General features: G+C 37.9%; 1 protein-coding gene across 8 annotated transcripts in view; it reads left to right on the top strand.

The window, feature by feature from the left end:
- LOC114245678 (Adenosylhomocysteinase like 1) overlaps nucleotides 1-12975 on the top strand; it is a 46460-nt gene extending 33485 nt beyond the window's left edge. For 4 of the 8 annotated variants that reach the window (XM_028177928.2, XM_028177927.2, XM_028177933.2 and 1 more), the window contains exons 10-11: nucleotides 1336-1380; nucleotides 10337-12975. In XM_028177928.2, coding sequence (XP_028033729.1) covers nucleotides 1336-1380; nucleotides 10337-10495 — 204 coding nt within the window. In that variant the 3' untranslated portion in view covers nucleotides 10496-12975. The remainder of the gene's footprint in view (nucleotides 1-1335; nucleotides 1381-10336) is intronic. The other 4 variants (XM_089735669.1, XM_028177929.2, XM_089735683.1 and 1 more) reach the window with 1 other exon arrangement.
- Nucleotides 12976-15658: the final 2683 nt, after the last annotated feature.

The raw sequence follows: 15658 nt of genomic DNA, 5'->3' as shown, positions 1-15658 counted from the left end.
TTGGCTAGTTTGATGATTAATCGTGAAGGCGCTGTTTAATCATGAATCCCATTATTTTTAATGTAAATAGAATCTAAAATTATGTATCATAATTTCGGGAGCTTGTATATATTATGTATTGAGTTTTTTTAATTGTATATATCCAAATACAAATACTTAGTCTGGCCATGAATACTGTTACAATTAAAAATAAACAAAATATTACATTTGAATTTGGAATCTGTCATTTTTATATGATTGTTCATTGAGTTTTCTCATTTTGGCGCCAATACATTGTACAATATTTTGCGATATTAAAATCGAGTGGGGTGATAAAGAGAACCGAATCGCTGTGATTGCATTACACAAAGTAGGTATGGAGCCAAATGTATTTTTTTAAACTCTCCATACGCATGGTATTAGTAAAATGTTTGTGTACCGGGCTATTAATAGGTGCAATGAGACCTCCTCTGTTTGTGACAATAAAAGATCTGGCCGTCCACGTAGTGTTCGTACGAAAAAGGTGGTCAGTAAAAGCTTCTTATTCGCACTTTCTTCATTCCCGTTTTTACTATTCTCGAATTAAAAATAATGCGACCCCATTCCTATATTCACTAAAGATTTATTTATTCGCCTATCTAATCGGTACATCGGTACATACACAATGATAAAAAGGATTCCAATATATACATAGGTCCAGCCGAATATCCTTTCTAAACGAGTCGTCCAACTTTACTTTTCGTCATCAGACTTTTTACTGGTGGTAGGACCTCTTGTGAGTCCGCACGGGTAGGTGCCACCGCCCTGCCTATTTCTGCCGTGAAGCAGTAATGCGTTTCGGTTTGAAGGGTGGGGCAGCCGTTGTAACTTTACTGAGACCCTAGAACTTAAGTTCATTACTGCTTCACGGTAGAAATAGGCACCTACCCGCGCGGACTCACAAAACGTCCTACCACTACTAACCAGTTTAGGGACACTTACATTTTACGCACGACATTTAATTGTATATATCGACGCTTGAAAGGCAAACGTGACTAAGCGACAATACGTGAACTTTACAGTAGACTAATTTAAAGTTGAAATACCTGAAAAAAATCCATTTTAACGAATCTAGCTGTAGGATTTTAATGATTTTAATAGACCTAGAAATATATTTTTTTTGCGCATCGAATACGGTTATTGCCTATCATTTATGTACAAAGCAGTTATTGTCGCTTAGTCACGTTTGCCTTTCAAGCGTCGATATGAACTTATAAATGAGAAACTATAACTATTTGGATTGAAAGATTACACAGCGCCCGCACGTAAGCAATCAAGAAGCGTTATCTAATTTAAAATTTATTGTTTGTAAAGCAGCGATGGACTCGTGACCAGTCGCGTAGGGACCCAGAGACGCGAGAAGTAGGTTCAATCCTAGAATGTCGCGTCCGAATGTACAGGGTGTAACGAAATACCGTCCGATCTACGGGGTGTTGTTCAGTTTCAACACACGCTTCGAATTGACTAGGGTGAAATGTAATTACTGAGTTTTGAGGGTAGATAACGTCGACACATATAAGGTCAGGTTTTTTACTGGTGGTAGGACCTCTTGTGAGCCCGCACGGGTAGGCACCACCGCCCCACCTATTTCGGCCGTGAAGCAGTAATGCGTTTCGGTTTGAAAGGTGGGGTAGCCGTGAGATCTTAGAACTTATATCTCAAGGTGTGTGGCGCATTTACGTTGTAGATGTCTATGAGCTACTTAACACCAGGTGGGCTGTGAGGTCGTCCATAAATCTAAGGAATAAAAAAAAAGGCGCATCATCATCAGCGTAAAAATGGCCTAAGCTTACCACAGTATGGAGATAATGAGGTTCGAAGTGACCTTTACAATACGTCGTAGGCAAAAAAATACGTGCTGAAATTTAATTATGTTTACAGATATGCCAATTTTGCATCAAAATTTATTATGTTTTAAATAAATTGCAATATATAAGCACGAATACGAATTGTGGGTTAGGCCACTTTTGCGTTGACGGTCCCATTTTTAATGATATAGAGTACTTCAGAATGAATAAACAATGACTGACTTAATTGTGAATTTTCTGTGATGTAATAAGAACAACAACATTTAAAGACATTATTCTCTTTTAAAATTAATAATAAAAAAATAAACAGTATTAACAAACTATACAAAACTGAACTCTCATTTTTTACTGAATGACAGACTTCACTGAATGACATTTAAGAAAAATCCTTTTTAAAATCTAAAGAGTTTTAAAAATAATAAAGGTTTTTCTTTAAACATATATTGGAGCAAAACTTGATAATTTTTCTCCTACCTATTCTAGTAACTTTGAGGGGTTATTCTAGATTCGCCGAGGTAGTAGATGAGCTCACGGGGCACAAACCTAACGACGTTGCTAACACGAACACTAGCAAGAGCAGTGCTTCGCAGAATCTACCACCGGATCGGAAACGCGACCCACTGAGAAGATCCGGCGAGAAACTCAGTGGGCTCTGTCTGTGGGTTAACCTTGCGACGGGTTCGACGAGAACGATGACCGGCAAAACTTGAGTCGCGCTAACGACATCTTCAGGAAAACTCGCGTGTATACTAACTCTGAATAATAACGTTCGAACCGTCGGTCTACTTGTTAGAGAAGGCGCTCGGTGGAAGACCTTCATTATCTCGTTGCTCGTAGCAGACCTAAAAATCAAGAAGACAATGCGATTTGATGTCTATTGATGGCATGCATTGCTATGCGGATGACAGCACGGGGAATGCGCGATATATCGGCCATCAGAGTCTCTCTCGGAGCGTGGTGCAGGAGACACGATCAAAACTTGTGTCTGAAGTGGAGAACTCTCTGGGGCGAGTCTCCGAATGGGGTGAATTGAACTTGGTTCAATTCTACCCGTTAAAGACACAAGTTTGCGCGTTCACTGCGAAGAAGGACCCCTTTGTCATGGCGCCGCAATTCCAAGGAGTATCCCTGAAACCTTCCGAGAGTAACGGGATACTTGGGGTCGACATTTCGAGCGATGTCCAATTTCGGAGTCGTTTGGAAGGCAAAGCCAAGTTGGCGTCCAAAATGCTGGGAGTCCTCAACAGAGCGAAGCGGTACTTCACGCCTGGACAATGGCTTCTGCTTTATAAAGCACAAGTCCGGCCTCGCGTGGGGTACTGCTCCCATCTCTGGGCCGGGGCTCCCAAATACCAGCTTCTTCCATTTGACTCCATACAGAGGAGGGCCGTTCGGATTGTCGATAATCCCAATCTCACGGATCGTTTGGAACCTCTGGGTCTGCGGAGGGATTTCAGTTCCCTCTGAATTTTGTACCGTATGTTCCATGGGGAGTGCTTGAGGAATTGTTCGAAATGATACCGTTATATCGTTTTTACCATCGCACCGTCCGCCACCGGAGTAGAGTTCATCCATACTACCTGGAGCCACTGCGGTCATCCACAATGCGTTTCCAAAGTTATTTTTCGCCACGTACCATCCGCCTATGGAATGAGCTCCCCTCCACGGTGTTTCCCGAGCGCTATGACATGTCCTTCTTCAAACGAGCCTTTTGGAGAGTATTAAGCGGTAGGCAGCGGCTTGGCTCTACCCCTGGCATTGCTGACGTCCATGAGCGCTGGTAACCACTCACCATCGGGTGAGCCGTATGCTCGTCTGCCTACAGGAGCAATAAAAAAGTCTTTACAGTCAGAGCTATAACTGCCAATAATTGTAACGAACAATAGTTATATGAGGGTAGTTGGAAAAAATAAATTATGAGCCACACGATACGGAAAAGAAAAATTGAGGTTTGAGTGAATCGAGAGCAGAAGCTGAATTATACTTTGGAGGAACGCCAATTTTTTTTTTTTTTTTATAGAATGAGAATTGCAAAGGTCAACATTAAAAATTATCATGCGTCTCTTTCGCACTAGTTGACTTTGAAAGCGATTGAAGAGTTCAGAAATAGTTTCATTCGTGCGCGTTATGTCAAACGGGGTGATCGACGTTCGCGAATGTCGGTGCTTTTGAATCATTAATCATTTCTCGTCTTCTAGTTCGTTCGCTTGTACAAGAGTAAGCTCTTTCTGGATCGGACGGATTTTTCGTTACGCGCTGTAAATAGAGCGACTGTCTTGATTCGTTTTTTTGTGAAAATAATTAAAAAATTTCTGTTCGCTGTCAATCGATTTGGTATAAGAGAAAATTCATTGGCGAAATACTTCATTGAACGCACTAGCTTGATAGTAAGAAGATAGAGGCAGTGAAAAAAATTTTTGGAGTTTACTCCTTTAGAATCGATTTACATATATAGGCCCGGGGTATGAAAATTATGGGGACCAAAATCGTACTAGCATGTCACACGAAATGCGTTATGCGCCTAGCATGTCACACGAAATGCTTTATGCGCCTGATTGGCTCCTGATTGCGTGATGCGTGCGCGCGCCAATCAGGAGCCAACGCGCGGCCGCGTTATCGCAGGTGACGCCGGGCTGCTGCGCCGGCAGTCCGCCACAAAGCCTCGTACTGATCGCGCGTTTCTCTCATTATTGTATTTTCATATATTTGTTAGTCGTTTGTTTTGTGTCTCGTTAATTTGTTAATAATCTGTTGTGTATCGTGTTGTCGTAATATAGAACTATTTCTCGTATTGTTTCGTTTAATTTTTTATATCCAGTAAACTCCAGTCGTGCGTCGGAGCGGACACACACACTTTTTTTTTGATACTATTGACAGTTGTCATAAAAAATTAGTCTAAACACCGTTTTTTTTATTTTTTTATTCTTTTAATTTACCCCACTGTCCCGCTCTATCAACTACCCACCTATTTTTTTTTAAATCACTTTTATACGTACACAGAAAAAATAACACTAAATAAATGAGTTTACGAATTAATTTTGTTTGACTTCGCTTTAGCATCGTTCACTACATGGTCGGACCAGTGGCGAAGGCTACTTGTGTACCAGCCTATGTTCCAACCTTTAGAATTGAAATGGCTTAACTGAAAAATTTAAGAAAATGAGTTTTATACTTTGAGCTACTTATAAACATGTATTCTATCAGTTTATAAAGGTTCAATTCAAGGTGGATGGCGCATTTACGTTGTAGATGTCTATGGGCTCCAGTAACCAGTTAACACCAGGTGGGCTGTGAGCTCGACCACCCATTTAAGCAATAAAAAAATATTAAAATTTTAAAATTAAACTTGAATTTTAGTTATAAGCTCAAAGTACACTTTCCGTCTCTTTAAAATCTTTAGGCTTCAAATATTAAAATTAAACCTGAAAAATTACAATTCTACAATTACAGTTCTTGGTCCTTACCAAAAAAAAAAACAAGACGCTTGGATTAAGTCACTTCAATACTAAAAGCGCGAATTGCATTTCGTCTCAAATTCAAATTCAAATTCATTTATTTCAATTTAGATGTCAGTATAACACACTTGTTGAACGTCAAAATATAGATAACAATGTTAACTCTACCACCGGTTCGAAAAAAAGCCACAGTCCTGAGGAGAACCAGCGAAACAAACTCAGCGGGCTTTTCTATAGTCTTTTATATATCTTTTGTCTATAGCAGTCAACAAATAATCTAAACTAATAGTTGAAATTCAACTATAATTAATTGAAATTATAAGTGTAAACATTATTATGGTTCTATTGTCAAACACTATTACTTTACATTATTAAGTATTATACAGGGTGGCCCATAAGTCCTTTGAAAAGTAAAATTTGAATAAAACGAACAGGGCGCGCGTGAGCGGTGCAGGGGAAGCGGGGGGAGTAACTTCGGTTTCTGGGAATTTAGTCGCGATGGAGCGTTTTACCGGAGCGGACCGTGCGTTTTGTGTGCGCGAGTTTTATAAAAACGACAATTCGGCAACCGTTGCGCGGCGTAAATTTCGAGAACACAAAGGTTTACACAACTTTGACGACACTCCAACTCTTCAAACGATTAAGAACTGGGTTGCTAAGTTCGAGGAGACCGGTTTGACGTTAGATAAACCGCGGTTGGGTCGCCCAAGGACGTCACGTACGGAACAAAACATAGACACAGTGACACAGTCTATTCGCGAAAATCCGACACAGTCAACTCGTAAGCGCGCCAGAGCATTAAACGTATCCAGGACATCGTTACAACGGATTTTGAAGAAAGATTTACATATGCACCCTTACAAAATTCAGTTGGTTCAAGAATTAAAGGAAACTGACGGTATTCAAAGACAAAATTATGCGAATGAAATGTTGAATCGGTTTACTTCCTTCAATAACATAATGTTCTCTGACGAGGCTCATTTCCATCTTAACGGGCATGTTAGTAAACAAAATTGCCGCTATTGGAGCCCCATCAATCCAAAACTTAAGCATCAGAAGCCCTTACATAGTCCGAAAGTGACTGTTTGGGCCGCTATGTCAGCCCATGGTATCCTAGGGCCTTACTTCTTTGAGGATGGCAGAGGGCGCGCAGTTACTGTTACGTCGGAGCGATATGTGGCTATGATCGAAGAGTTTTTCATACCAGAATTGCAAAACTTTTTAGGCTTTAATGCCAGGACGTGGTTTCAACAGGATGGGGCCACTTCTCACACCTCTAACACTGCTATGCCCGTTATCCGTCAACTTTTTCCTGGCAAAGTTATCTCTAAGAGAGGAGACATTTCCTGGCCTCCACGTAGTCCAGATCTGACCCCGATGGATTTTTTTTTGTGGGGCTACCTTAAGGCTAAAGTATACGACACAAACCCGCGGTCAATTGAGGCCCTAAAAGAAAACATCCGCAGAGAAATGACAAGCATTTCAGCAGTGACGTGTCGCGCAGTCAGCGACAATTTTAGACGTCTTTTGCAAGAGTGCCGTGATCGCAACGGATTACATTTAGGAGATGTTATTTTCAAAAAATAATTCCCGTTTTTTAAGCTTTTTATGTAAATAAAAATTTAATTCATAATGTAATTAGTTTTATTTTAAAAAATTTTTTTTCATATCAAAGGACTTATGGGCCACCCTGTACTTCTTTATAATCACAGATTTCGCCAAAACTACACTAGAGATAAATAATATTAAAGACAAACAATAGTAATCTTTTTTTTTAAAGGGTTTGATGACCTGGTAACTAAGGCCTTGAAGTCATGTCTTATTTTAGTTTTTATTCTTATTTTCATGAAAATGATAAAATGGAGTGAAATGAAATGAATATGATTAATTTGAGACATTAATCAACTGAGATGAAATTAAATGAAATGAAATGAGATGATATGGGATGAAATATAATCTCAGTAAAATGGTGGTCATTTACTAAGATTTTTTCAGTGGACTTTTTGGATGATCCCGAGAAGTTGCGTCCAGCGACTTTGTTTCATTTTCTCACATTAGTGCACTTTCACAAATATTAAACAGTTAATAAACCACCGTTATTACACATTTAAACCTGAAGAAACACTAAATAAACAAAATACAACAAATCACACAACTTCACTGCTCGCGTTCCCGCCAAATATATCCACACTCAATTTGACCACAGACTATATACAATAACAAAAGTTTGACAATTGACAATAAATAAAGATTAAATTTATATGTACATATGTTGTGTCAAATACATGCTAGGTAGTGTGTGTAATATATTTTTTTATTGATTTAATGTATTTTTTATGAATGATTAAAAAAAATATTAGCATTCTGCATTCCTTCTCTATATTCTGTGTAAGTGAGGGAAATGTCATACTCGTCCGTCCGCGAAATTTTCGTAAAAAGTGATACAAAGTTTTTCATTCGCGTATTAATATATAGATTTGCTGTCCATTACTCTGTATCTTAATAAAGAATCGCATTAGCGAGATATAAACTACGCAATGAAAGCCAATGAATTTTTTCTTAACGAATCGTTACAATTGCTGTGACACATTTGCGCAATGCATCTGTGTGTGTGCTAAGTGCGAGTTTTTTAACGTTCTCGATAGCGTAAAAGTTAACTCAAATTTGTATGCTTTTTTTTTTCCTACCTAAGCTGGTAGCCTAGAGAGGCTATTCCAGCGTAACCGTAAATAGTAGGTGAGCTCACGGGGCTCAAACCTGACAACGATGCTAAAACGAACCCTAGCAAGAGCCGTGCTTCGCAGAATCTACCACCGGATCCGAAACGCGACCCGCTGAGAAGATCCGGCGAGAAACTCAGTGGGCTGTGTCTGAGAGTTAATTTACTCGTCGAGCCCTTCGTCGCAAGCGACGGGTTCGAAGAGAACGGTGACCGGATGCAGTTGCAACAGCGCCCCTAGCGGCAAACGTGGGCAAACGTTCCGACTCGATACAAATTGAGTTAACTTTTACGCTATCGAGAACGTTAAAAAACTCGCACTAAACACACTGCAAGTGGTTATCGAGATTTCGACCTTATGTCACCCGGATAAATGTTTTATAAACATTTTATGATATAGTAACGTAAAATACGTGTTACCCGGATCTAGTTCGTATATCGAGGGTTGAAAGGTTATCTAGTTTAGTGACATTTTTGAAACTTTACAGGAGAACCAATTGAAGTTTAAAATTAGGAAAAAAAAAATTACAACAAAATAAAACTTCAGATATTTCAATGAACTAAACTTAATTGAAGGTCAATTAAATACATTAAACTGTTGATGTTAATCTATCTTCTATCTATCTTTGCTTCTATATATTATTATATAAAAATGAATTGCTGTTCGTTAGTCTCGCTAAAACTCGAGAACGGCTAGACCGATTTGGCAAATTTCGGTCTTGAATTATTCGTAAAAGTCCAGAGAAGGTTTAAAAGGTAGATAAATATAAAAATGTTCGGAATTAAATAAAAATAACAATTTTGTTTTTCCTTTGACGTGTCCCCCGTCGGACGGATTCCTTTTGTTTGTTTTAAGTTTATTTTATACAAAGGCTTAGGCTTAGGCATTACGAAGTCTGCCGGGTCAGCTAGTATTAAAAAAAACCGCACCTTTAATTACAAAGATAAATATTGCGTTTTAAGCGGAATGTCGCTTATACCAAATATCCTTTTTACCCTCGATAAATATGTATATAATAATATAGCAAATGACGAATGCTAAGCGTCTATACCACTGTTATTTAATTACCAAAATTAAACAAAATCGCGCTTCTAATATAGAGACAATAAGTAATAATAAAAAGAAAATAATAAGAAAAAGTAATTTCTAGTCAAATTATTAACGTGATTTCTCTTTAAAAATAAACTTTTGTTTACCCGAGACTTAAAAAATCGAACGTAAATTTCCATAATTTCACACAGGACTTAAGATAAAAGCTCTTTGCAATTATTAAATCTGGCTATATAAGTCGAACGAATATAATATAAATGCGAATTTTTGGTGATTAAAATCTAGCGGTAGTGACGTTTTCTTTCAGTTATTTTTGTTTCTCTCACTTACTTCATCCCACTGGATCAAGTTGAGTCAGTGTCGTATACAGGGTGTCCCAGAAAGAATGGATAATCCTGAAACACCTCATAGTAGAGCTATTGGGGACTCAAAATGAAAAAATTGTTGTTAGGTAGTAGCCAAATTAAAAATAAAGAAAAAACACAAAATTTCATGATTAAAATTTAAGTTCAGATTAACTTTTATAAAAAGTTACACTAGCTACTCATATGATTTCCTGCATATTCCTTAGTATAGTTCATGTAGAATATTATAACACCAAAAAGCCAATGGATTTCAATTATTTGTAGCTGTTGTATTTTCCAGAAGTATGGAAAATATCAACTTTTTTTTTTCAAATACGTAATTTGGGTACCAAGAGAGAGAGAGAGAGAGAGAATTGAGAATTGAGGTGTTTCAGGATTATCCATTCTTTCTAAGACACCCTGTATATATATACATAAAGCATTCGGGTCGTGTGTAATTTCAAATATCTAATTGTTTTGTTTTGTGTGTAATACTGAGAGATGAAACGCTATTTTCTTTAACCGTCATTCCGCTAAATACGCGACATTTATCTTTGTAATTAAAGGTCCGTTTTATTTGGTATCAGCATCAACAATTCGATATTTACAATCGCGATCTTCAATTATATTTAAACATAGCTGAACAAGTTATTTTGTTATGATAATTTTCCCAAATTTTAAACTTTAAATGACTCTTGCAAATAGCTTTTCACCTTTCGATATAAATAAATCTATTTAAAGATTCTAACTATGATTTTCCTTAACTTAGTTCTGATCTAAAAATCGAAGCCCAGAAAAAAAACTAATTAAAACTAACAAATCCATCCAATGATCCAAGTGACAATTCTGAAGTCCGCCATTAGTCTGACTGACCCTTTATGTGGGTCGGTGAAACCTCTCAATCGCTTCATAGGGCCTTATATTTTTAATTGAATTCACAGGCCGATGTTTATTTACTACCGAAGAAAATGGACGAGTACGTAGCCAGCCTCCACCTGCCGACCTTCGACGCTCATCTCACCGAGTTAACGGACGAGCAAGCGAAATACCTCGGTCTCAACAAAGTCGGCCCGTTCAAACCTAATTACTATAGATACTAATAGTTAGTGTGGTTTTTTGTTTGTATACGCGGGTAGCGTTTACGATTTCGATGGCGATTTGCTCGTTTGGGCTCTGAAGCTTGTATACAGGGCGATTTGCTCCGAAGCCTTTATACAGGGTGTGTTTTATTGGAAACGAAGGCCGGATATTCGTGAATAGAGATCGGGTCTTTAGCGTGGTATCTCAAGGTGGGTTCATTCACGTTTCTACATTTATAAGTCCCCTAAATACCCACTTAAAACTATACTGGTGGTAGGACCTCTTGTGAGTCCGCGCGGGTAGGTACCACCGCCCTGCCTATTTCTGCCGTGAAGCAGTAATTCGTTTTGGTTTTGAAGTGCAGGGCAGCCGTTGTAACTATATTTGAGACCTTAGAACTTATGTCTCAAGGTGGGTGGCGCATTTACGTTGTAGATGTCTATGGGCTCCGGTAACCACTTAACACCAGGTGGGCTGTGAGCTCGTCCACCCATCTAAACAATAAAAAAAGAAAAAGTTACGCTGCGAGTTCGCTTACCCGTCTATATAAGGATCGAAACAAAAATGATTACATACAGAAACAACGGCAGTGGAATACAAATTGCAGTCCATTTAGTTGAGAGTGAGTGAGGTTATTAACCCCAGATATTTGTATTCGTTCCATTGCATGCTAATCTAACTTTAGTCAAATAAAATACTTTTGATCATACTTTTCTATAGCATAATTTGTATCTATGCAAGGGAATCTTTTAAATTAATTTTGACTTATTAACTTAAAAATTTCCACGCGTATTACGTACCTATGGCAATACGATAATTATTATATTACTATTGGCCTAATTAATACCTATGATAACAATTGCATTTGTATCGTGTTAAAGCAATTTTTATGGATGGTTTTCTGTTCGTTTCATTTCTGTTTTGACAACTATACTTACATCCTGTGTGCTTAGTGTGAGTTTTTTAACATTCTCGATAGCGTAAAAGTTAACTCAAATTTGTATGCAGTTGGAACAGCGCCCCTAGCAGCTTCTATGCGTGCTTCAGGTCTGGGAGACCGAAGGTGTCCGAAGAAGCTCATAATTATTGGTAGATGACAGATGAGAGCCTTATTTGGATGATCAGATCTATTAAAATGGGCATAAATGATTAACTGTGGGACACCTTTACGTCCAGTGTGCTTAGTGCGAGTTTTTTAACGCTCTGGATAGCGTAAAAGTTTTTTTTTATTGCTTAGATGGGTGGACGAGCTCACAGCCCACCTGGTGTTAATTGGTTACTGGAGCCCATAGACTTCTACGACGTAAGTACGCCACCCACCTCGAGATATAAGTTCTAAGGTCTCAGTATGGTTACAACGGCTGCCCCACCCTTCAAACCGAAACGCATTACTGCTTCACGGCAGAAATAGGCAGGGTGGTGGTACCTACCCGCTTGGACTCCCAAGACGTCCTACCACCAGTAATTACGCAAATTATAATTTTGCGGGTTTCATTTTTATTCCACGATGTGTTATTATTCCTTCACCGTGGAAGTCAATCGTGAACTTTTGTTGAGTACGTAAATTGATTAGAAAAATTGGTACCCGCCTGCGGGATTCGAACACCGGGTGCATCGCTCAACACGAACGCACCGGACGTCTTATCCGTTAGGCCACGACGACTTAAACGTCACGCGTGGTCGCGAACCTCAGCAGCGAGGGAAAGAGAGAGAGAATCACTTATGAGTCGTCATTCGGGTTTGCCTGATTACTGTGAAGAAGCACGCATCGAAATCGTCAACGAACTCATCGTGTCGTATTGCTGATAATGTATTTTTGTTGTACGGTGATGACGATGATATTATTATTATATATTATTTTGAAATTCTTTATTCGAATTTACAGAATAAGGACGTTTTATGTATATCATATTTGACCGACATGTTGTATGTTAGAATTACAAAAAAAAAAAACACGAGATTTATTTAATAACATTAATTACCCATAGTGAGATCTGTACTATATCTACTATGTATTATATATTATTTGTTTTTTAATAGTTTCTGCCGCGGGGAGAAGTGGGGAAGCTTTTACAGACTCTCTTGTGAGTATGCGCGGGTAGGTGCCACCGCCCTGCCTATTTCTGCCGTGGAGCAATAATGCGTTTCGGTTTGAAGGGTGGGCCGTTGCACTGTGCTGTTAAAACTGAGACCTTAGAACTCATGTCTCAAGGTAGGTGGCGGCATTTGCGTTGTAGATGTCTACGGGCTCCGGTAACCACTTAACGCCAGGTGGGCTGTGAGCTCATCCACCCATCTAAGCAATAACAAAAACATCGTTACGTATGTTTGAATTTTTCAATTTATGATCACGAGGGCACATTTCTAGTTTAGAATTGTTAATGGTTCTAATACATTATCGCAATAAGATACACCAAAGAAAGTTCCTATAAAGAATTTCAAAGGAATCTAAGAAGAAAAAAAAATAGTGAATTAAAAAAAAACGTAACTTAAAAAAAAAGCTTAAGGCTTTACGAATGGAACAGTCTAAAGTTTAAGATTAATGACGTGCTAGTGATATTGTTGTTATTTCGTTTAAAGAATTGATAGGACACACGCATTGGCTGTGCGGAGTTAGATCCGTTTGCATCGATAAGAAAGTAAAAAAAAAGAGTCACTTAGATGATTTATTAATATGGAGGGTAGAAATAAGGAGCACCATAAGTGTCCGTATGGGACTTTTTGGCGGGAACGCGAGGAGTGAAGTTGAGTGATTTGTTTTATTTTGTCTATTTAGTGTTTCTTCGGGTTTAAATGTGTAATAATGGTGGTTTATTAACTGTTTAATATCTGTGAAAGTGCACAAATGTGGGAAAATGAAACAAAGCCGCTGGACGCAACTTCTCGGGATCCTCCAAAAAGTCCACTGAAAAAATCTTAGTAAATGACCACCATTTTACTGAGATTATATTTCATCTCATATCATCTCATTTAGTTTCATCCCAGTTGATTAATGTCTCAAATTAATCATCTTCATTTCATTTCACTCCATAATATCATTTTTCATAAAAATATGAATATACATTAAAATAAGACATGACTTAAAGGTCTCAGTTATCAGGTCATAAAATCCTTTAACAAAAGTGTCCATATGGTTTACAAAGCAAGTTACTGTTGGAAACGATATCAAACGATATGAATATAGCAGTTTTATACAGAGCTAAATGTGCTGGGTTGAAAAATGTAATATTTTTCATGACTTGTGTAGTTAAAACAATATGTAGTATTTAAAATATCAATTAGGTATTTGTTTTCATTACTATTTACGTAGGAAGTGTGTCTTTACCTTCATAATTAAGTAAACTTAAAATTCCATATATGGCGGTATTTCTAAATCCTTCCACTTGCTACAGTGGCGCCACCTTAATTGGCCCCGAGATAGTGCTTCTTACTTTTACCCTCCATATTTAATAAGTTTTTGGCACATTTTTGACAAGTTCCAAGTCGCCATTTTGATTTTCAAATAGACAATGATGAGATGTTACGTCTAATGCAATAAGAATTGGATTGAATTGCATGCATTCCGATTCACAGACCCACTGCGACCTCATGTCTGTAGGCGGGAAGGTATTTTACAATCTATGTAATTAACCCTTTTAGTGCTTTAGAGCTTATTTTCACATATTTTGCAGAAATTGCTAAAGGGTTTTTTGTTTTGGTATTCCGACGCTCTGCACTTTATACGCATCAACAGAGAGTCGATATATCGACGGTTCGCGCTGAACTAATTCCACGATCATTCTGTACATTAGTCGGTATTCTGACACTCTGAACTTTATACACATTATACAGAGTCGATATATCGACGCTCCGTGCTCAAAGGGTTAATGAAGTAATCGTTCAAGACTTAAACACAAAAGCATTTCAATTCTATTCTTATCTCGAGGCTTTTATTTTGGCTGTGCTTGACGCGGATGTGGCACGGTGGTATCGCGCGCGCTAACCTTATCGAGGGGTGAAAGGATATATTTGTTTTAAGCAAAAATTTTGTAATTTTACGAGAGAGGACACATTTAAAGTTTAAAATTTGATAAAAAAAATTATAAAAAAAAAGATCGGTTGTCTGTAAAGTCGGTTTACTGACGATAGTTGAACGTGACAACGTCATAAGAAAATACTGATGGAGGAATGGTTTCATTTTTCAATTATCGCAATTATCGTTGCTATAAACAATTGACACCACATTCACTTTTCACCGAACTTCATACTTGACGAAAAGATGTAAATGTATTATTGTATAGCAGCTGTCCATGCGGATGCATCGCTCACTCAAGTAGGAGAGAGACAGATGTTGAACGCTGCCGAACGCGGAGGCCGATTGTGCCTCTTTGTCGCTCGTTGCGCGCTCTCGCTAGCACTTCAAGCCTTAAATGGAACGCCTCAGGGCGAGGTAACGCCGAATGAGTCATGCTTTTTCGTGCGTGCAGCCGGCTCCATCGACTTATAAGACGTTGTCACGTCAAAAATGCTTCTTCAGCTATTCGAATGTACTAAACTTAATTGAAGTTCAATTAAAAACATTGATGCTAATGCTAACATCAAATAAAACGCACCTTTAATTATTACAAAGATAAATATCGCTTAGATCAAATAGACTTTTTTATCTCTCGTTATACTCTCGGGTCGTTGCTTCATGCCTGGATACTTAGCACTGTTATTGTCAGTGTCAATAATGCTGTATTATTTCGTAAGAATCGCTTGCTGCCATTACGTATTGATGAAGGATGAGTCCTTCAATGCGTAACTGTTTAGTATCGCCTCACAGTGGACGGTGTTAAGCGAGATAGACGCATTTAATTTTATAATTTTTGTTTTTTGTTTTTAAACAGAATTAAATTTTTATTTCTGATGAAGTTTTATAGAATGTTTATTTTAAAATGTGTTAACTTGATTTTATTTTGGAACGGAGTTTCTTTTCGCATTCTTTTATGAGGGTTGAGAGTCTAGAGCAAAAAAGGTACAAAAGCAAAAGGGAGAAGTGACACTAAAAATCGGCACTTTTGTGGTGATTTTTGAGGTGGTTCTCAATCACCTAGGAAATTGAAACTTCTATTACGATCGAGCTATCAAATCAATTTTGAAAATATATTTGATGATAAATAATAAGATAGTCATGTTTTTTTTATCCATTATTATTCAAGAAA

Source organism: Bombyx mandarina, chromosome 02, assembly GCF_030267445.1.
Source record: "Bombyx mandarina strain Sakado chromosome 02, ASM3026744v2".
NCBI classification, from domain to species: domain Eukaryota; kingdom Metazoa; phylum Arthropoda; class Insecta; order Lepidoptera; family Bombycidae; genus Bombyx; species Bombyx mandarina.
This window is presented reverse-complemented; position numbering and strand designations above follow the sequence as displayed.